Source organism: Aquila chrysaetos, chromosome W, assembly GCF_900496995.4.
Source record: "Aquila chrysaetos chrysaetos chromosome W, bAquChr1.4, whole genome shotgun sequence".
Lineage (NCBI taxonomy): Eukaryota > Metazoa > Chordata > Aves > Accipitriformes > Accipitridae > Aquila > Aquila chrysaetos.
This window is the reverse complement of record NC_054457.1, coordinates 2,493,861-2,510,302: the sequence shown is the minus strand read 5'-3', so window position 1 is coordinate 2,510,302 and position 16,442 is coordinate 2,493,861. Positions and strand designations below refer to the sequence as shown.

The following is a 16,442-nucleotide window of genomic DNA, read 5'->3' as shown; positions in this document are numbered from 1 at the left end:
AAAGATTGTACAGTAAGTCAATGTAAGTCAGAGATACCACCCAAGCAAGGAAAGACAGTGTTTACTTACACATGGTCATGTTTTCTATAGATACCCAGTAGTCTCGGGAGGCTATAAGTAGGATATTGGGCCCATCAACTCTTCTCATTTCACAGAGGAAACAGCAATTGTACCAGGCAAGAGGAACCTGCTGAGATTAATTACCAGCACTGAAAACAAGTCTTTATTTTCCCTTTTTACTGCTTTCTCACTAATTGTCCTTTTCATGTCACCTCTTAGCCTGTCAGTGAAACATGTCAGCTGGCAAACCTGCCTGTCCTCACTCTTTTTCTTTCTACCTATTCTAATTATTTCTCCATCTTCCACAGTTTCTGACCTTCCATTAGCTGCTTACTTTTATCTGAACATGGTCTTTTTCTCTGTTACTTCAGTATCACATACCATCCTTTGCAAAGTCCTCACCCTGTATTTCCATACATGTATGAAACAGAAAAGTTGTGGACATGTGTGCTGGTTTTGACTGGGATGGAGTTAATTTTTTCCATAGTAGCTTGGATGGGACTATGTTTTGGATTTGTGCTGAAAACAGTGTTGATAACACGTTTTAGTTATTGCTGACCAGTGCTTACACAGAGTCAAGGCCTTTTCTGCTTCTCACGCTGCCCAGCCAGCGAGTAGGCTGGGGGTGCAGCAGAAGAGGTTAGGAGGGGACAGAGCTGGGACAGCTGACCCCAACTGACCAAAGAGATATTCTATCCCATATGATGTCATGCTCTACAATTAAAAGCTGGGGGAAGAAGAAGGAAGGGGGGACATTCAGAGTTATGGTGTTTTGTCTTCCCAAGTAACTTAACGTGTGATGGAGCCCTGCTTTCCTGGAGATGGCTGAACATCTGCCTGCTGATGGGAACTAGTGAATGAATTCCTTGTTTTGATTTGCTTGCATGCGTGGCTTTTGCTTTACCTATTAAACTGTCCTTATCTCAACCCACAAGTTTTCTCACTTTTACTCTTCTGATCTCTCCCCCATCCAACTGTGGGGGGAGTGAGCGAGCAGCTGTGTGGTGCTTAGTTGCCAGCTGGGCTTAAACCACGACAACATGGAACTAATATGACATGAGTTTTCTAGAACCCCTATCAAATAATTTATATTGTGCAACTCTTGGTTTGCAAGCTCTTCTTAATTTCTTGTAAAACATGAAGCAGAAGGAGGATGTCTACCTGGACTTTAGGAAGGCCTTTGACACTGTCTCCCATAAGACCCTCATAGAAAAGCTGTTGATGTATGGGCTGGGTGAGAAGATGGTGAGGTGGACTGAAAACTGGCTGAATGGCCAGGCCCAGAGGGTGGTGGTCAGCAGTGCAAAGTCTAGTTGGAGGCCAGTAACTAGCAGTGTACCCCAGGGGTCAATACTGGGTCCAGTTGTGTTCAACATTTTCATTAATGATCTGGATGATGGGGCAGAGTATACCCTCAGCAAGTTTGCAGATGACACAAAACTGGGAGGAGTGGCTGATACACCAGAGGGTTGTGCTGCCATCCAGAGGGACCTCAACAGGCTGGAGAAATGGGCTGACAGGAACCTCATGCAGTTCCACAAGGGGAAGTGCAAAATCCTGCACCTGGGGAGGAACAATCCCAGGCACCAATATATGCTGAGAGCCACCCAGCTGTAAAGTAGCTTTGCAGAAAAGGACCTGAGGGTCCTGGTGGACACCAGGTTGAACATGGGCCAGCAATGTGCCTTTATGGCAAAAAGGTTAATCGTATCCTGGGGGCTGCATTAGGCAAAGCATTGCCAGCAGGTTGGGGGAGGTGATCCTTCCTCTCTACTCAGCACTGGTGAGGCCATACCTGGAGTACTATGTTCAGTTCTGGGCTCCTCAGTAGAAGAGAGACCTGGACATACTGGAGAGTATCCAGCACAGGTCCAGTAAGATGATGAAGGGTCTAGAACATCTCTCCTACGAGGAAAAGTTGAGAAAGCTGGGACTGTTTAGCTGTCATGCATTAACCCCAGCCAGCAACTAAGCACCACGCAGCCGCTCACTCACTCCCCCACCCACCCAGTGGGATGGGGGAGAAAATCAGGAAAAAGAAGTAAAACCCGCGGGTTGAGATAAGAATGGTTTAATAGAAAAGAAAAGAAGAAACTAATAATGATAATGATAACACTAATAAAATGACAACAGTAATGATAAAAGGATTGGAATGTACATATGATGCGCAGTGCAATTGCTCACCACCTGCCGACCGACACCCAGCTAGTCCCTGAGCGGCGATTCCCCCCCCACACTTCCCAGTTCCTATACTAAAATGGGACATCACAGGGTATGGAATACCCTGTTGGCCACTTTGGGTCAGCTGCCCTGGCTGTGTCCTGTCCCAACTTCTTGTGCCCCTCCAGCTTTCTCACTGGCTGGGCATGAGAAACTGAAAAATCCTTGACATTAGTCTAAACACTACTTAGCAACAACTGAAAACATCAGTGTTATCAACATTCTTCACATACTGAACTCAAAACATAGCACCGTACCAGCTACTAGGAAGACAGTTAACTCTATCCCAGCTGAAACTAGGACATTAGCCTAGAGAAGAGAAGGCTCATGGGGGATCTTATCAATGTATACAAATATCTGAAGGCAGGGTGCAAAGAAGATGGAGCCAGGCTCTTTTCAGTGGTGCCTGGTGACAAGACCAGAGGCAATGAGCACAAAGTGAAACACAGGAGGTTCTGTCTAAAATTCAGGAAACACTTCATTACTGTGACAAGATGACCTCCAGAGGTCCCTTCCAACCTCAACCATTCTGTGATTCTGTGAAGTACCAGACGTGGAGATTTTATTTAGCCCTCTTGAACATATGCAGAATCACTGTTGAAAAAATACTAGAGCTAGGCAGCGGGAGGGTGCTTAGCAGCTGGTTGTGCCTGTTCAGGCTGTGACCTAAGCCTCCTAAAAATCCAGTCACCTCAAGCAAAAAGCATTGCCACATCTGAATTAAGATCTTTTGTATACAGACATAACCCAAGTTAAGCATAAACCTTGCATTATAACTAGAATAGAATAGAATAGAATAGTTCAGTTGGAAGGGACCTACAACGATCATCTAGTCCAACTGCCTGACCAATTCAGGGCTGACCAAATGTTAAAGCATAGTATTAAGGGCATTGTCCAAGTGCCTCTTACACACTGACAGGCACAGGGCATCGACCATGGTCCTGGTTTCAGCTGGAATAGAGTTAATTGTCTTCCTGGTAGCTGGTACAGCGCTATGTTTTGAGTTCAGTATGGGAAGAATGTTGATAACACCGATGTTTTCAGTTGTTGCTAAGTAGTGTTTAGACTAATGTCAAGGATTTTTCAGCTTCTCATGCCCAGCCAGTGAGAAAGCTGGAGGGGCACAAGAAGTTGGGACGGGACACAGCCAGGGCAGCTGACCCAAAGTGGCCAACGGGGTATTCCATACCATGTGACATCATGCCTAGTATATAAACTGAGGCGAGTGGGGGCGGGGGATCGCCGCTCAGGGACTAATGGGGCGTTGATTGGCGGGTGGTGAGCAATTGCACTGTGCATCATTTGTATGTTCCAATCCTTTTATTATTACTGTTGTCATTTTATTAGTGTTATCATTATCATTATTAGTTTCTTCTTTTCTGTTCTATTAAACCGTTCTTATCTCAACCCACGGGTTTTGCTTCTTTTTCCTGATTTTCTCCCCCATCCCACTGGGTGGGGGGGTCAGTGAGTGAGCAGCTGTGTGGTGCTTAGTTGCTGGCTGGGGTTAAACCATGACAGTCCTTTTTGGCACCCAACGTGGGGCACGAAGGGTTGAGATAACGACAAACCTGACCAGAGCTTCTTAAAATGAATTTGTTACAAGCATTCATTATATTGGTTTAATAGTCGCTGGTCACAAAGTTGATTTTTGTGTTCTTAGAGTTGTTGCTCTCGTTTTTAAAGTTCTGTTATGTATCACCTCACTTGCTGTATGTAGTCCCTGTGCTGCTGCTTATCATCTGTGGGAGGAGGATTAAGGTTTTCGCCTTGATGTATTGTATAACACTGGTTTATGGTATGATAAAGTCATCAGCTGTGGGATTAATCCAGTATTTGCACTCAGCATTGTCACCTCTATACTTTGGGAGCCATCTGTGGGAAACTATTAATAATTACACCATTTACCTTTCCTCCTCGGAGAGCCAATCTATGGGTGGGGTACCTTTCTTCCCTTTTCCCTTCTCCTTCAGTCCAGTTACAATGGTATTTGAGAATTTTGAAAAATTTGAATACCCTTGGGATGTTGAGATCAGCATGGTCCTAGCCCTACTGCTGGGAATTAACATGCTCCTGAATGTGGTTCAGCTCTTGTTTAAGGTTAAACAACTATTTAGGATCACTCAGAAATCTTCCCCGAGGCTGGATAATGATGAGTGGCAGGGTGTGTGGGGTAGTATGGGCAAGTACCTAGAACAGTGTGCACCTCCAGTGTTTTGGAAATTCACCCCTGAACAAGTGCAGAATCCAGAAGAACTAGTAAAATATTTGGAAGAGGTATGCTGTCGCCCTGGCAACTCCAGAGAGATACAAATTACTGCAACATGCTGAGGCCTGGCCTATGCCTATAGAGCCCTGTTCGACACCACTCAGTACCCTCAAGGGGAAGAGAAGGTCTCTGGATCTAACAACAAGACAACAGGCGCTGCAGCTACCCAAACCTCAGCGATGGGTACTGCAGTCCCTCCATCCTCGACAACGAGAATTGCGGCCACCCAAACCTCGGCAACGGGCACTGCAGCCCTTCCGGCCATGGTGACAGACATTGCGGTTACCCAAACCTGGCGAGTGGTACTGCAACTGAAACAGTGGACCAACCTGCACCAGTATCAGTTGCCCCCATACAGAAAAAGAAATACACAAAAAAAATCAGTTCGCTTAGTGAAGGATGAAGATGAACCAGGGTCATCATGCGAACGGGGGAAGAGGCAGAACCAGAGGTAATCACCTGATCCCTATCCTTGAGTGAGCTGCGGAATATGTGAAAAGATTTCGTCCACTGTATAGGTGAGCACATTATCACCTGGCTGCTTCAATGCTGAGACAATGGAGCTAATAGCTTGGAATTAGAAGGTAGGGAAGCCAAGCAGCTGGGATCGCTTGCCAGGGAAGGTGGCATTGACAAGGCAATTGGAAAAGGGACACAAGCCATCAGCCTCTGGAGGCAACTCCTGTCAAGCGTGAAGGAAAGCTACCCCTTTAAGGAAGATGTTATATGTCAATCAAGCAAGTGGACCACCATGGAAAAAGGTATCCAATATCTGAGAGAATTAGCCATGCTAGAGATGATTCATTATGACCCGGACAACCCACAATTACCCAAAGATCCAGACGAAGTCCAATGCACACAGCCCATGTGGCGGAAGTTTGTACAGAGCGCACCATCGTCCTACGCCAACTCACTGGCAATAATGACCTGGAAAGACGAAGAGGCACCAACAGTGGATGAAGTGGCTCGCCATCTCCAGCAATACGAAGAAAATCTCTCCTCCTCCCTACAAGCCTGCATTTCAGCTGTGGAGAAGTTGTCCGAGGATGTCCAGCAAATCAAAGAGGATATGTCCTACTCCCCACCTGTAAGGACCAATGTCTCAGATATTAGAAGTGAGCGTTCCTCTGCCCAAGAGAGAGGAAATAGAAGGTACACACCGCGAGGTGCCCTGTGGTTTTACCTATGTAACCATGGAGAGGACATGAGGAAATGGGATGGAGAACCTACCTCGGTCCTAAATGCATGGGAACATGAGTTGCAAGAAAAAACCACCACAAAAGGGGATTCTTCCAGGAAAAATGCCGCTTGTTTCCAAACAGAGTAGAAGGGCTGATCTTATTTCTGATCCTCTTGAAGGGACTTCTGAGCCAATTTTACGAGAAGTGAGTAATGGATACTCTGGCCAGAATTAGAGGGGCCCTGCCTCCAGCCAGGTGGAGGAAAGGGATAACTGAGTGTATTGGACTGTGTGGATTCGATGGCCTGGCACGTTAGACCCACAGGAGTATAAGGCTTTAGTAGACACTGGCGCACAGTGTACTCTAATGCCATCAAGTTATAAATGGGCAGAACCCATTTGTATTTCTGGTGTGACGGGGGGATCCCAAGAGTTAACTGTATTGGAGGCTGAAGTAAGCCTAACTGGGAATGAATGGCAGAAACACCCCATTGTGACTGGTCCAGAGGCTCTACACATCCTTGGCATAGACTATCTCAGGAGAGGGTATTTTAAAAACCCAAAGGGGTATCGGTGGGCTTTTGGCATAGCTGCCTTGGAGACGGAAGAAATTGTACAGCTGTCTACCCTGTCTGGTCTCTCTCAAGACCCTTTGACTGTGGGGTTGCTGAGGGTTGAAGAACAACAAGTGCCAATTGCTACCACAACGGTGCACAGGCAGCAATATCACACCAGCCGAGACTCCCTGATTCCCATCCACAAGTTGATTCATTGACTGGAGAGCCAAGGAGTGATCAGCAAAACTTGCTCACCTTTTAATAGTCCCATATGGCCAGTGCAAAAGTCTAACGGGGAGTGGAGACTAACAGTTGACTACTATCGTGGCCTGAATGAAGTCACGCCACCACTGAGTGCTGCCATTCCAGATATGCTAGAGCTTCAATATGAACTAGAGTCAAAGGCAGCCAAGTGGTATGCCACAATTGACATTGCTAATGCATTTTTCTCAATCTTTCTGGCAGCAGAGTGCCGTCCACAATTTGCTTTTACTTGGAGGGGCGTCCAGTACACTTGGAATCCATTGCCCCCGGGGTTGTGTTTCCACCCCACCATTTGCCATGGACTAATCCAGACTGCGCTGGAAAAGGGTGAAGCTCCAGAACACCTGCAATACATCGATGACATCATCGTATGGGGCAACACGGCAGAAGAAGTCTTTGAGAAAGGGAAGGAAATAATCCAAATCCTTCTGAAGGCTGGTTTTGCCATAAAAGAAAGTAAGGTCAAGGGACCTGCACAGGAGATCCAGTTTTTAGGAATAAAATGGCAAAATGGACGTCTTCAGATCCCAATGGACGTGATCAACAAAATAGCAGCTATGTCTCCACTGACTAATAACAAGGAAAAACAGGCCTTCTTAGGTGTTGTGGGCTTTTGGAGAATGCATATTCCAAATTACAGTCTGATTGTAAGCCCTCTCTATCAACTTACCCGGAAGAAGAATGATTTTAAATGGGGCCCTGAACAATGACAAGCCTCTGAACAAGGTAAACGGGAGATTTTTCATGCAATAGCCCTTAGACCAGTCTGGGCAGGACAAGATGTTAAAAATGTGCTGTGCTGACAATTGTCAGCCCCAAATATGGGCTGCAGGGGGACAGCCTGCCTCACCATGGTCTTCACCATGGGCTGCAGGGGAATCTCTGCTCCGGCGCCTGGAGCACCTCCTCCCCCTCCTTCTTCACTGACCTTGGTGTCTGCAGGGTTGTTTCTCTCACATGTTCTCACTCCTCTCTCTGGCTGCAGTTTCTGTGCGCAGGAACTTTTTTCCCCTTCTTAAATGTTATCACAGAGGTGCTACCACCATCGCTGATTGGCTTGGCCTTGGCGAGCAGCGGGTCCGTCTTGGAGCCAGCTGGCATTGGCTCCATGGGCCATAGGGGAAGCTTCTAGCAGCTTCTCTACAAAAGCCACCCCTGTAGCCCCTCAGCTACCAAAACCTTGCCATGCAAATCGAATACACTAGCTCAGAACCCTCAGGACTTATACCAGGAACATCATTCTATTTTGAAAAGGAAGAACGGATACCTATCAGTGATCTGGAGGAGGACATCAAGTGCACCCTCAGTAAGCTTGCCAACGATATCAAGTTAGGAGGGAGGGTTGATCTGCTCGAGGGTAGGAAGGCTCTACAGAGGGATCTGGACAGGCTGGATCAATAGGCCGAGGGCAATTGTATGAGGTTCAACAAGGCCAAGTGCCAGGTCCTGCACTTGGGTCACAACAACCCCATGCAACACTACAGGATTGGGGAAGAGTGGCTGGAAAGCTGCCCAGCAGAAAAAGACCTGGGGGTGCTGGTTGACAGCCAGCTGAATATGAGCCAGCAGTGTACCCAGGTGGCCAAGAAGGCCAACGGCATCCTGGCTTGTATCAGAAATAGTGTGGCCAGCAGGAGCAGGGAGGTGATTGTTCCCCTGTACTCGGCACTGGTGAGGTGACAGCTTGAGTACTGTGTTCAGTTTTGGGCCCCTCGCTACAGGAAAGACATTAAGTTGCTGGAGCGTGTCCAGAGAAGGGCAACAAAGCTGGTGAAGGGCCTGGAGCACAAGTCTTATGAGGAGCGGCTGAGGGACCTGGGGTTGTTTAGTCTGGAGAAAAGGAGGCTGAGGGGAGACCTTATCGCTCTCTACGACTACCTGAAAGGAGGTTGTAGCGAGGTGGGTGTCAGTCTCTTCTCCCAAGCAACAAGCGATAGGACAAGAGGAAACGGCCTCAAGTTGCGCCAGGGGAGGTTTAGATTGGATATTAGGAAAAGTTTCTTCACTGAAAGGATTGTCAGGCATTGGAACAGGCTGCCCAGGGAAGTGGTTGAGTCACTATCCCTGGATGTGTTCAAAAAACGCGTAGACGTGGCACTTCAGGACATGGTTTAGTGGGCATGGTGGTGTTGGGTTGATGGTTGGACTTGATGATCTTAAAGGTCTTTTCCAACCTAAACAGTTCTATGATTCTGTGCTCCAAATACAATTTTCTGATCAGCTTTTCTCTCACCTTACAGCTTTTTCCTCTAGAACCTGGTATCCTAATTTACTTATGAAAGTGTAAAAAGCATTAATAAACACACACATACACACACACACTCCCATCCACACCCCCCCCTAAGTATTCTCTCTGCTCTATTCACAAGGCCTGTTGCCTTGTCACAGGAGGAAATCAGATGGCTGTGACATAATATGATCTTGACAAAATCATGCTGGCTGTTTCTCATTTCTTCATTTCCTTCTAGGTGTAAAGGAATATTTTGTTTGATTATACATGCCAGGATTTTTCTGGGAATTGAAATTAATCTGCTTTGACCTTTACTTCCTTTTCAACAGGTACAAGTACAAGGTTTGCCCCTTCCCAGCACTTTCAATACCATATCTATCTTCTGCAAGTTCACAGAGATAACCAACAGATTTTACCAGCACTCTTTGGATGATGGAGTATTACATATTAACAGAGCTGCTGAAAGGTAAATATTGCGAGTGTACAAAGATTATCACAAAGCTAAATGCAGAAGAGCTCCTACTTTTTGGTATACTTACATTTGACAACTTTTCTACAGTACTTACCATAACATCACTTTACATAGCTACTCCTACAGAAGCTTGTGTCTTATCTGATATTATCAAGAGTTCTGTTTTACACTGACTAGCCTTTCTTAACTATATATTACAAAGATTTTTAAAATTGGGGTAGCTGAGAAGTGCTGAATTATTAATAAAAAAAGAATGTGGAGGGACAACTCTGCTTTCTCAAGTATGTATAATCTCCTTCAAAAGTTCAGTAAATAATTCATTTTTCATTGTGATTGAGGAATAACACAGGAATATTCTGCCGTTCTGCCAGGTACCATATGTTCAAAGATAAGCCTTGAACAATAATCTAAGGATGATGCAACCTTAGCTAATGTAAGGATGTGCTGGTTTTGGCTGGGATAGAGTTAATTTTCTTCATAGTAGCTAGTATGGGGCTATGTTTTTTAGATTTCTGTCATAAACAGTGTTGATAACACAGGGATGTTTTAGTTATTGCTGAGCAGTGCTTACACAGCATCAAGGCCTTTTCTGCTTCTCACACCACTCCACCAGCAAGTAGGTTGGAGGTGCGCTAGAAGTTCAGAGGGGACACAGCTAGGACAGCTGACCCCAACTGACCAAAGGGCTATCCCATACCATATGACATCATGCTCAGCAATAAAAGCTGAGGGAAGAAGGAGGAAGGGGGTGTCATGGTTTAAGCCCAGCTGGTAACAAAGCTGCTCGCTCGCTCCTCCCCTCCCGGCCCTGGTGGGATGAGGAGAAGAAAATATAAAGAAAAGCTCATGGGTCGAGACAAGGACAGGGAGGGATCACTCACCACTTATGGTCACGGGCAAAAGACAGGCTCAACTTGGGGAAGAAACAAAATCCATTTAGTTTACTACCAATCAAATCAAAACAAGGAAAATGAGAAGTAAAACCAAACCTTAGAACACCTTCCCCCCACCCCTCCCTCCTTCCCGGCTCAACTCCACTCCTGGTTTTCTCTACCTCCTCCCCCCAGTGGCACAGAGGGACAGGGGATGGGGGTTGCAGTCAGTTCGCCACATGTTGTCTCTGCCGCTCCTTCCTCCTCAGGGAGAGGACTCCTCACTCTTCCCCTGCTCCACCGTGGTGTGGCAATTGAAAACAGACTCCGAAGCTGGTTGCAAACAAAGACCCTTTATTGAACAAAACGAGTCCTTTTATCTGCTAGTTGTGGCCAACGCAACAGCCAGCAATCATAGGTAGAAACTTTCCAAAATTTTCCACTCAGCAGCAACTATCTTATCTCTACACTATTCTTGGCTCCGTGTTCTTTCAGCATGATTACTTTGCCGGGAACCTCACTGTTCCCATGGCTTTCTGCCAACTAGAGCAATAATATCATTGTTTCCACAGGTGGTCACTGAGTCAAGTCAACGGTCTGACCCAATTTATTGTTCCAAGTAATTTTTGCATATCATTTAATGTTTGAACCTCTGTGATAATTTTCAACTTTTGAGGTATTATGTGCTGATTAGTTATTCACCACCCTAAATAATTCCAAGGTGTTGTTTTTTGAACCTTCTCTGGAGCTACCTCCAAATGATGAAGTTTAATATTGTCTAACATGACAGACATTGCTATTTGCATCTCTGATTCCATCCACGTTGCTACAAGAATATCATCCATATAATGATAAATGAGAGCATTAGGCAATTTCTCTCGAGCAGGAGAAAGAGCCCTTGCTACAAACCATTGGCAAATGGCAGGGCTGTTTTTCATACCCTGTGGCAACACTGTCCAGTGATACCATTTATTTGGTTCAGAAGCATTAACAGAAGGGATAGAAAAAGCAAATTTGGGGGCATCACATGGATCTAGAGGAATCGTAAAAAAAACAATCCTTCAAATCAATTACTGTTAAACACCAATCTTTTGGAATCATAGTGGGAGATGGGAGTCCTGGTTGTAAAGGACCCATGTCTTCTAATACTGCATTAATATGTCTCAAATCATGTAACAATCTCCACTTTCCACTTTTTTTCTGTATCACAAACACAGGCGAATTCCAAGGACTAGTCGTAGGTACAATATGCTTTGCCTTTAACTGTTCATCCACCAATGATTGTAAATGTTGCAGCTTTTCAAGTGTCAGGGGCCACTGATCCACCCATACTGGATTCTCAGTTTTCCATGTTAATTTCAGGGTGTGCTGCACCTCAGTGACCCCTACGACAAATTTGACCCAATGCTTAATCCCCATTGCGCAAGACAGTCCCGTCCCCATAAAGTTAGGGGAGTTGGGAGGATAAAAGGACGAATGGTAGCTCTTTTACCCTCAGGACCTATCACTTGCACCAAATAATACACACTTTGCAATGGAATGGTGTGACCTCCTATGCCTGTAATTGCCGTGAATACTTTGGAAATTGGCCAATGAGAGGGCCACACGGAGTGCGATATAACTGTCATATCCACCCCGGTATCAATAATGCCAGACAACTCAATTGTTTGGCGAGGATTTCCCCATTCCAATCTACAACTGAGAGTCAGTCTGGAATTAGAGACCCGCTGAGCCCAAAAAATATGTGGAACCCCCGTAGAGCCAAATCCACTGAAGCCCCTTGTTTTTGCTGCTGCCAAGGATGGCTGAATGTTAAAAACAACCAATTGTGCAATATGAGAACCAGCCGGCACAAAACAAGGAGGCATAGGTGTCCACACCATAATTTTGATTTCCCCTTGATAATCAGCATCAATTACACCTGGCAACACAAAAAGCCCTTGCAATGTGGTAGATGACCGTCCTATTAACAACGCACTTTTGTTACCCCCTAACGGTCCCCACACCCCCGTGGCTACCACTTTTACTTCAGATGTTTCTAAGGTTACTGATTCTGCGGTGGCCAGATCCATTCCGGTGCTGCCGCTTGTTCTTGCATATAGACTTGAGACTGGGGTCCCGCTTGTTGAATGGGGGCTGCTTGTGTCTGCGTGCGGCCCCTCTTCGTGCTCCACTTCCCATTTCCCTGAATTGGCTGTCCTTCCTTATTAATACGAGATTTGCATTGATTAGCAAAATGTTGACCCTTTCTGCACTTGAGACACACTCCCGGACTTTTGGTGTGCCCTTGTTTTTCACCTTTATTTCTATTTGGACATTCACGGCATACATGTCCCTTCTTCCCACAAGAAAAACATGTTTGGGAACTGACATGTATAGCTGCAAATGCCTCAGCCATGAGTTTGATAATAGAAAATTGCAGACCCTCCCATCGGGGCTGGCGATTGGCTTCATAGATGACTGGAAAAGCTCGCAGGTTTTGTAAAATGCCAGTGTCCCCTGCCTTAGCAGCCTCTTGTTTAATTTTTCCCCAAATATCACAGGGATCAGAAGGATATAAGTCTGGTGCAGCTTCAGGATCAATAGGTCCGGGGTCAAAAGGATCATCATCCTCATGATTACCCTCTTCTTCTCCTACCAACGGCAGAGCCGAAGGTTCCAATATCAGAGCGGAAACTCCGGGGACTGCAGGACCTGGAGCTTCTGCAGCAGCAGATCTCTGTTCCAGACCAGTCCCAACATGTTTCTTTAAGCATTCAAAAACAGTTCTCCAAGCTCCTAATAGGGATTGAGCAATTTTGTCATCTCGAGTTGTTGCATCCCAGAGTTTGACTCGTATCATGACCCACTGTTCAGGATCAAAGATAGTTACGAAGTCAAGATCAGGGCACGTCGCCTTTGTCCATTTTAGCAGAATTTTCAAATTATGCTCAGTTATATGGGCTTGATATTTTTGCAGGAGCTGCTGCATCATACTATATACAGTTTTCTCTTCCCGGGACATTTCACTCCCCATTGTTCCCAGCTGCTCACCTGTCGTCCAGCAAGAGGCGATTCGGCTGCACAGTCTTCTGCTTCCTTTCAGCAGTTTGAGAAGTTCAGCTGGGCTTGCCACCGGTGCAGTTGAACCCACTGCGTCTTAGGCCCTAGGATCCTCAGCCTGTTCGGGCGCCATTTGTGGCAATTGAAAACGGACTCCGAAGCTGGTTGCAAACGAAGACCCTTTATTGAACAAAACGAGTCCTTTTATCTGCTAGTTGTGGCTGACACAACAGCCAGCAATCATAGGTAGAAACTTTCCAAAATTTTCCACTCAGCAGCAACTATCTTATCTCTACACAATTCTTGGCTCCGTGTTCTTTCAGCATGATTACTTCGCTGGGAACCTCACTGTTCCCATGGCTTTCTGCCAACCAGAGCAATAATATCATTGTTTCCACAGGTGGTCACTGAGTCAAGTGTTCCCACACCGTGGGGTCCCTCCCACGGGAGACAGTCCTTCAGAAACTTCTCCAAAGTGAGTCCTTTCCACTGGCTGTAGTCCTTCATGAACTTCTCCGGCATGGGTCCTTTCCACAGGCTGATCTTCAGTCACAGAGTGCTCCAGCACGAGCTTTCCCATGAAGTCACAGCCATCTTCGGGGGCATCCACCTGCTCTCGCGTGGGGTCCTCCACAGGCTGCAAGTGGGCATCTGCTCCACCATTCACCTCCATGGGCTGCAGGGGAACAGCCTGCCATCTCACCATGGGCTGCAGGGGAATCACCTCCTCCGGCACACCTCCTCCCCCTCCTTCTTCACTGACCTTGGTATCTGCATGTAGGGAACACCGTTCGGAAGATCTCGCGATGTCACGGAAAGGTAGAAGGCTAGTCGTCGCCTCCCTATGACATATCAGTAATCCCACCTACCGTTGTTAGTATAAAAGGAATTAACTGCGCAATAAAGGACGGAGTTGGCACTCACACCATGTGTGTTATCTGTCTCTTCCCTGGTCCAGGCCGACCAGTGATCTAATCGCGGCACCTTGATATGTAGCACTGCTACATAGTGGTGACCCCGACGTGATCGGCCGCACAGGCGACGATGGGGCTTGCGCAAGCGATTAAGGTATTAAAGGTGTTAGCTTATGAGGTGGGTGCCCGCGGTTCGATTAGGAGGGGCCCCACGGGCGAATGCATCCAATGGATGCTGCGCCGGGGGGACATTGAGTTTCCTAGATAAGTTTTGAGCCCCCCAAATTGGGGAGAGATTCGGGAGTCCTTGCTCCGATCCGAGCGCGGAGCTGCTGAACGATCGCAGAGTTGGGGGAAGGTGGAGCAGGTGGTCGCGGCGGGACGGGAGGCTGAGGCGTGCTGGCTGGCGGCGCGAGCTGCTGCGTCTGCGGGTGCAGCGCCGCCTCGGGAGCAGCGGGGACAGCGCCCTCGGGGACAGCGGGTCGGACTCAGACGGAGCGGGCGGCCGTGGAGCGGGGCTCGCAGAGTGGTCCGTCTTTGATTGCGGACATGGGCACGGAGGGTGCGGCGGAGACGGAGGTTTTTTCTGCAGAGGCGGCACCAGCGGGACCTGATGCGCCCCCCCCCCCCAGTATCCATGGGAGGAGTTGCGGCGGGTGGTTCGGCAGCTCATGGGGGAGGGACGGTTTGCAACGCCTCAGGCACAGGCACAGGGCATGTGCGGGCGTGACTTTACGGCAGTTGCAACAACTGCCTTGGCCGCACTTGGGCGTGTCGCGGCCATGGATAGAGCGGACCCCCCTTGCGTGAAAGTTCGGCAGGGGATTGCCGAGAGGTTTACTGCCTTTTTAGATCGGCTTCAGCTTGCTGTGCAGGCGGCAAACCTCCCGGAGGCGGCTAAAGAGGCGATTGTGCTTGAATGTGCTAGGGCTCAAGCTAACCCACAGAGCGCGGCGCTTGTCTCTCATTTGCCAGCGGGTTCGTCCCTAGGCAACATGATACGCCATGTACTGGAGAGAGAGCAACACCGGGAAGCGCGTCCGATAGTGGCGGCCTTGCAACAAGTTTTGCAGGCGGGTACAGCCTGATACTGCTTTTGAGGAGGCAGTCTGTAAGCAGGCCGCTAACGAGCAGCATTCTGATTCTGATAATAATTCTTTTGTATCAGGCAGGGTGGACTCTGAAAAAGAGCCAGATTTATATCCCTCATTACCTCCACCGCTGCCTCCCACGGCCTCTGCGCGGCCGGGACCGCTGCCGTGCCGCCGCCGGCCCCCACCCCCCCCACCCCAATCGCCTGGTACTCCTCTCCAGGGTCTGCAGAACTTAAAACAGAACCTGGCTTTGCTGCACTGCCTGTATCTCCTTCTCCTGCTAATCCCTCTAACTCTGTGCCTCTGTCTAATCCATGACGATTCACTTAATGATTTGGGAAAAAATACACATAGCTTGATGCAACGCTGTCGAGGAAAAGCTCTACAGCAAGGAGATACCATGTTTACTTTTCCTGTTGTATGCACACCTGCCTCAAGAAATGCAAGAACCTCAAGAGTTAGAGTTCTTAGGATCAGTCATCATGAATCCCTGTGTGATGTTTAATTACACCCATAACACCACTGGAAAGGGTCAGAATGTAAATGCTATTTTGCCTGTATATAGAAATGCTACAGCTTGGTGTAACTATATCTATTCCAGAATATCACACTCTTTTTTTCTATTTTAGCTGCTTTACCTACGCGGATGTTTTTAATTTGTGGGAATAGAGCGTGGGAGAGGAATTCCATCGAAACTTAACAGGAGGCCATGTAGCCTCGGACAACTTACGTTACTAACACCCGATATCAATATGATTCACAGTAAAAGGCTCACGATAACTGACACAGGTTTAACTGGATGGCTAACAAGTTTGGGAATTACGGGATGGTTGAAAGATTTGCTTATGCATGGCTTAGTTATTTTAATTGTAATATTAGCAGTTGTAATGATTGTACCACGTATCATAAAATAGTTGAACGTATGATTGCAAAAGCATTTCATGTAACTTGGCTTGCATAAAAATAATTTTAAAAGAGAGAGAGAGAGAGAGGAAGAGACACAAAAAAAAAAATTAATGAAAACAAACGGCTGGAGAGGGGGAAGAGAGATGCGGTTGCGGAACACACAGACATGGCAGCTGAAGAGTGAGAACATGTAAGACAAATAACCCTGCAGACACCAAGGTCAGTGAAAAAGGAGGGGGAGGAGATGCTCCAGGCACCGGAGCAGAGATTCCCCTGCAGCCTGTGGTGAAGACCATGGTGAGACGGGTCGTTCCCCTGCAGTCTATGGAGGTCCACGGTGGAGCAGATCTCCACCTGCAGCC

At 47.3% G+C, this 16,442-nt stretch overlaps 1 protein-coding gene across 1 annotated transcript; it reads right to left on the bottom strand.

Moving 5' to 3' along the window:
* Positions 1-11,137: 11,137 nt before the first annotated feature.
* Positions 11,138-13,140, bottom strand: LOC121232734. Its single transcript, XM_041121138.1, has 2 exons — positions 12,549-13,140; positions 11,138-12,327 (listed from the first exon to the last, which is right to left on the bottom strand). The coding sequence occupies exons 1-2, from the start codon at positions 13,138-13,140 to the stop codon at positions 11,510-11,512; spliced, it is 1,410 nt and encodes a 469-aa protein (XP_040977072.1). The 3' UTR covers positions 11,138-11,509.
* Positions 13,141-16,442: the final 3,302 nt, after the last annotated feature.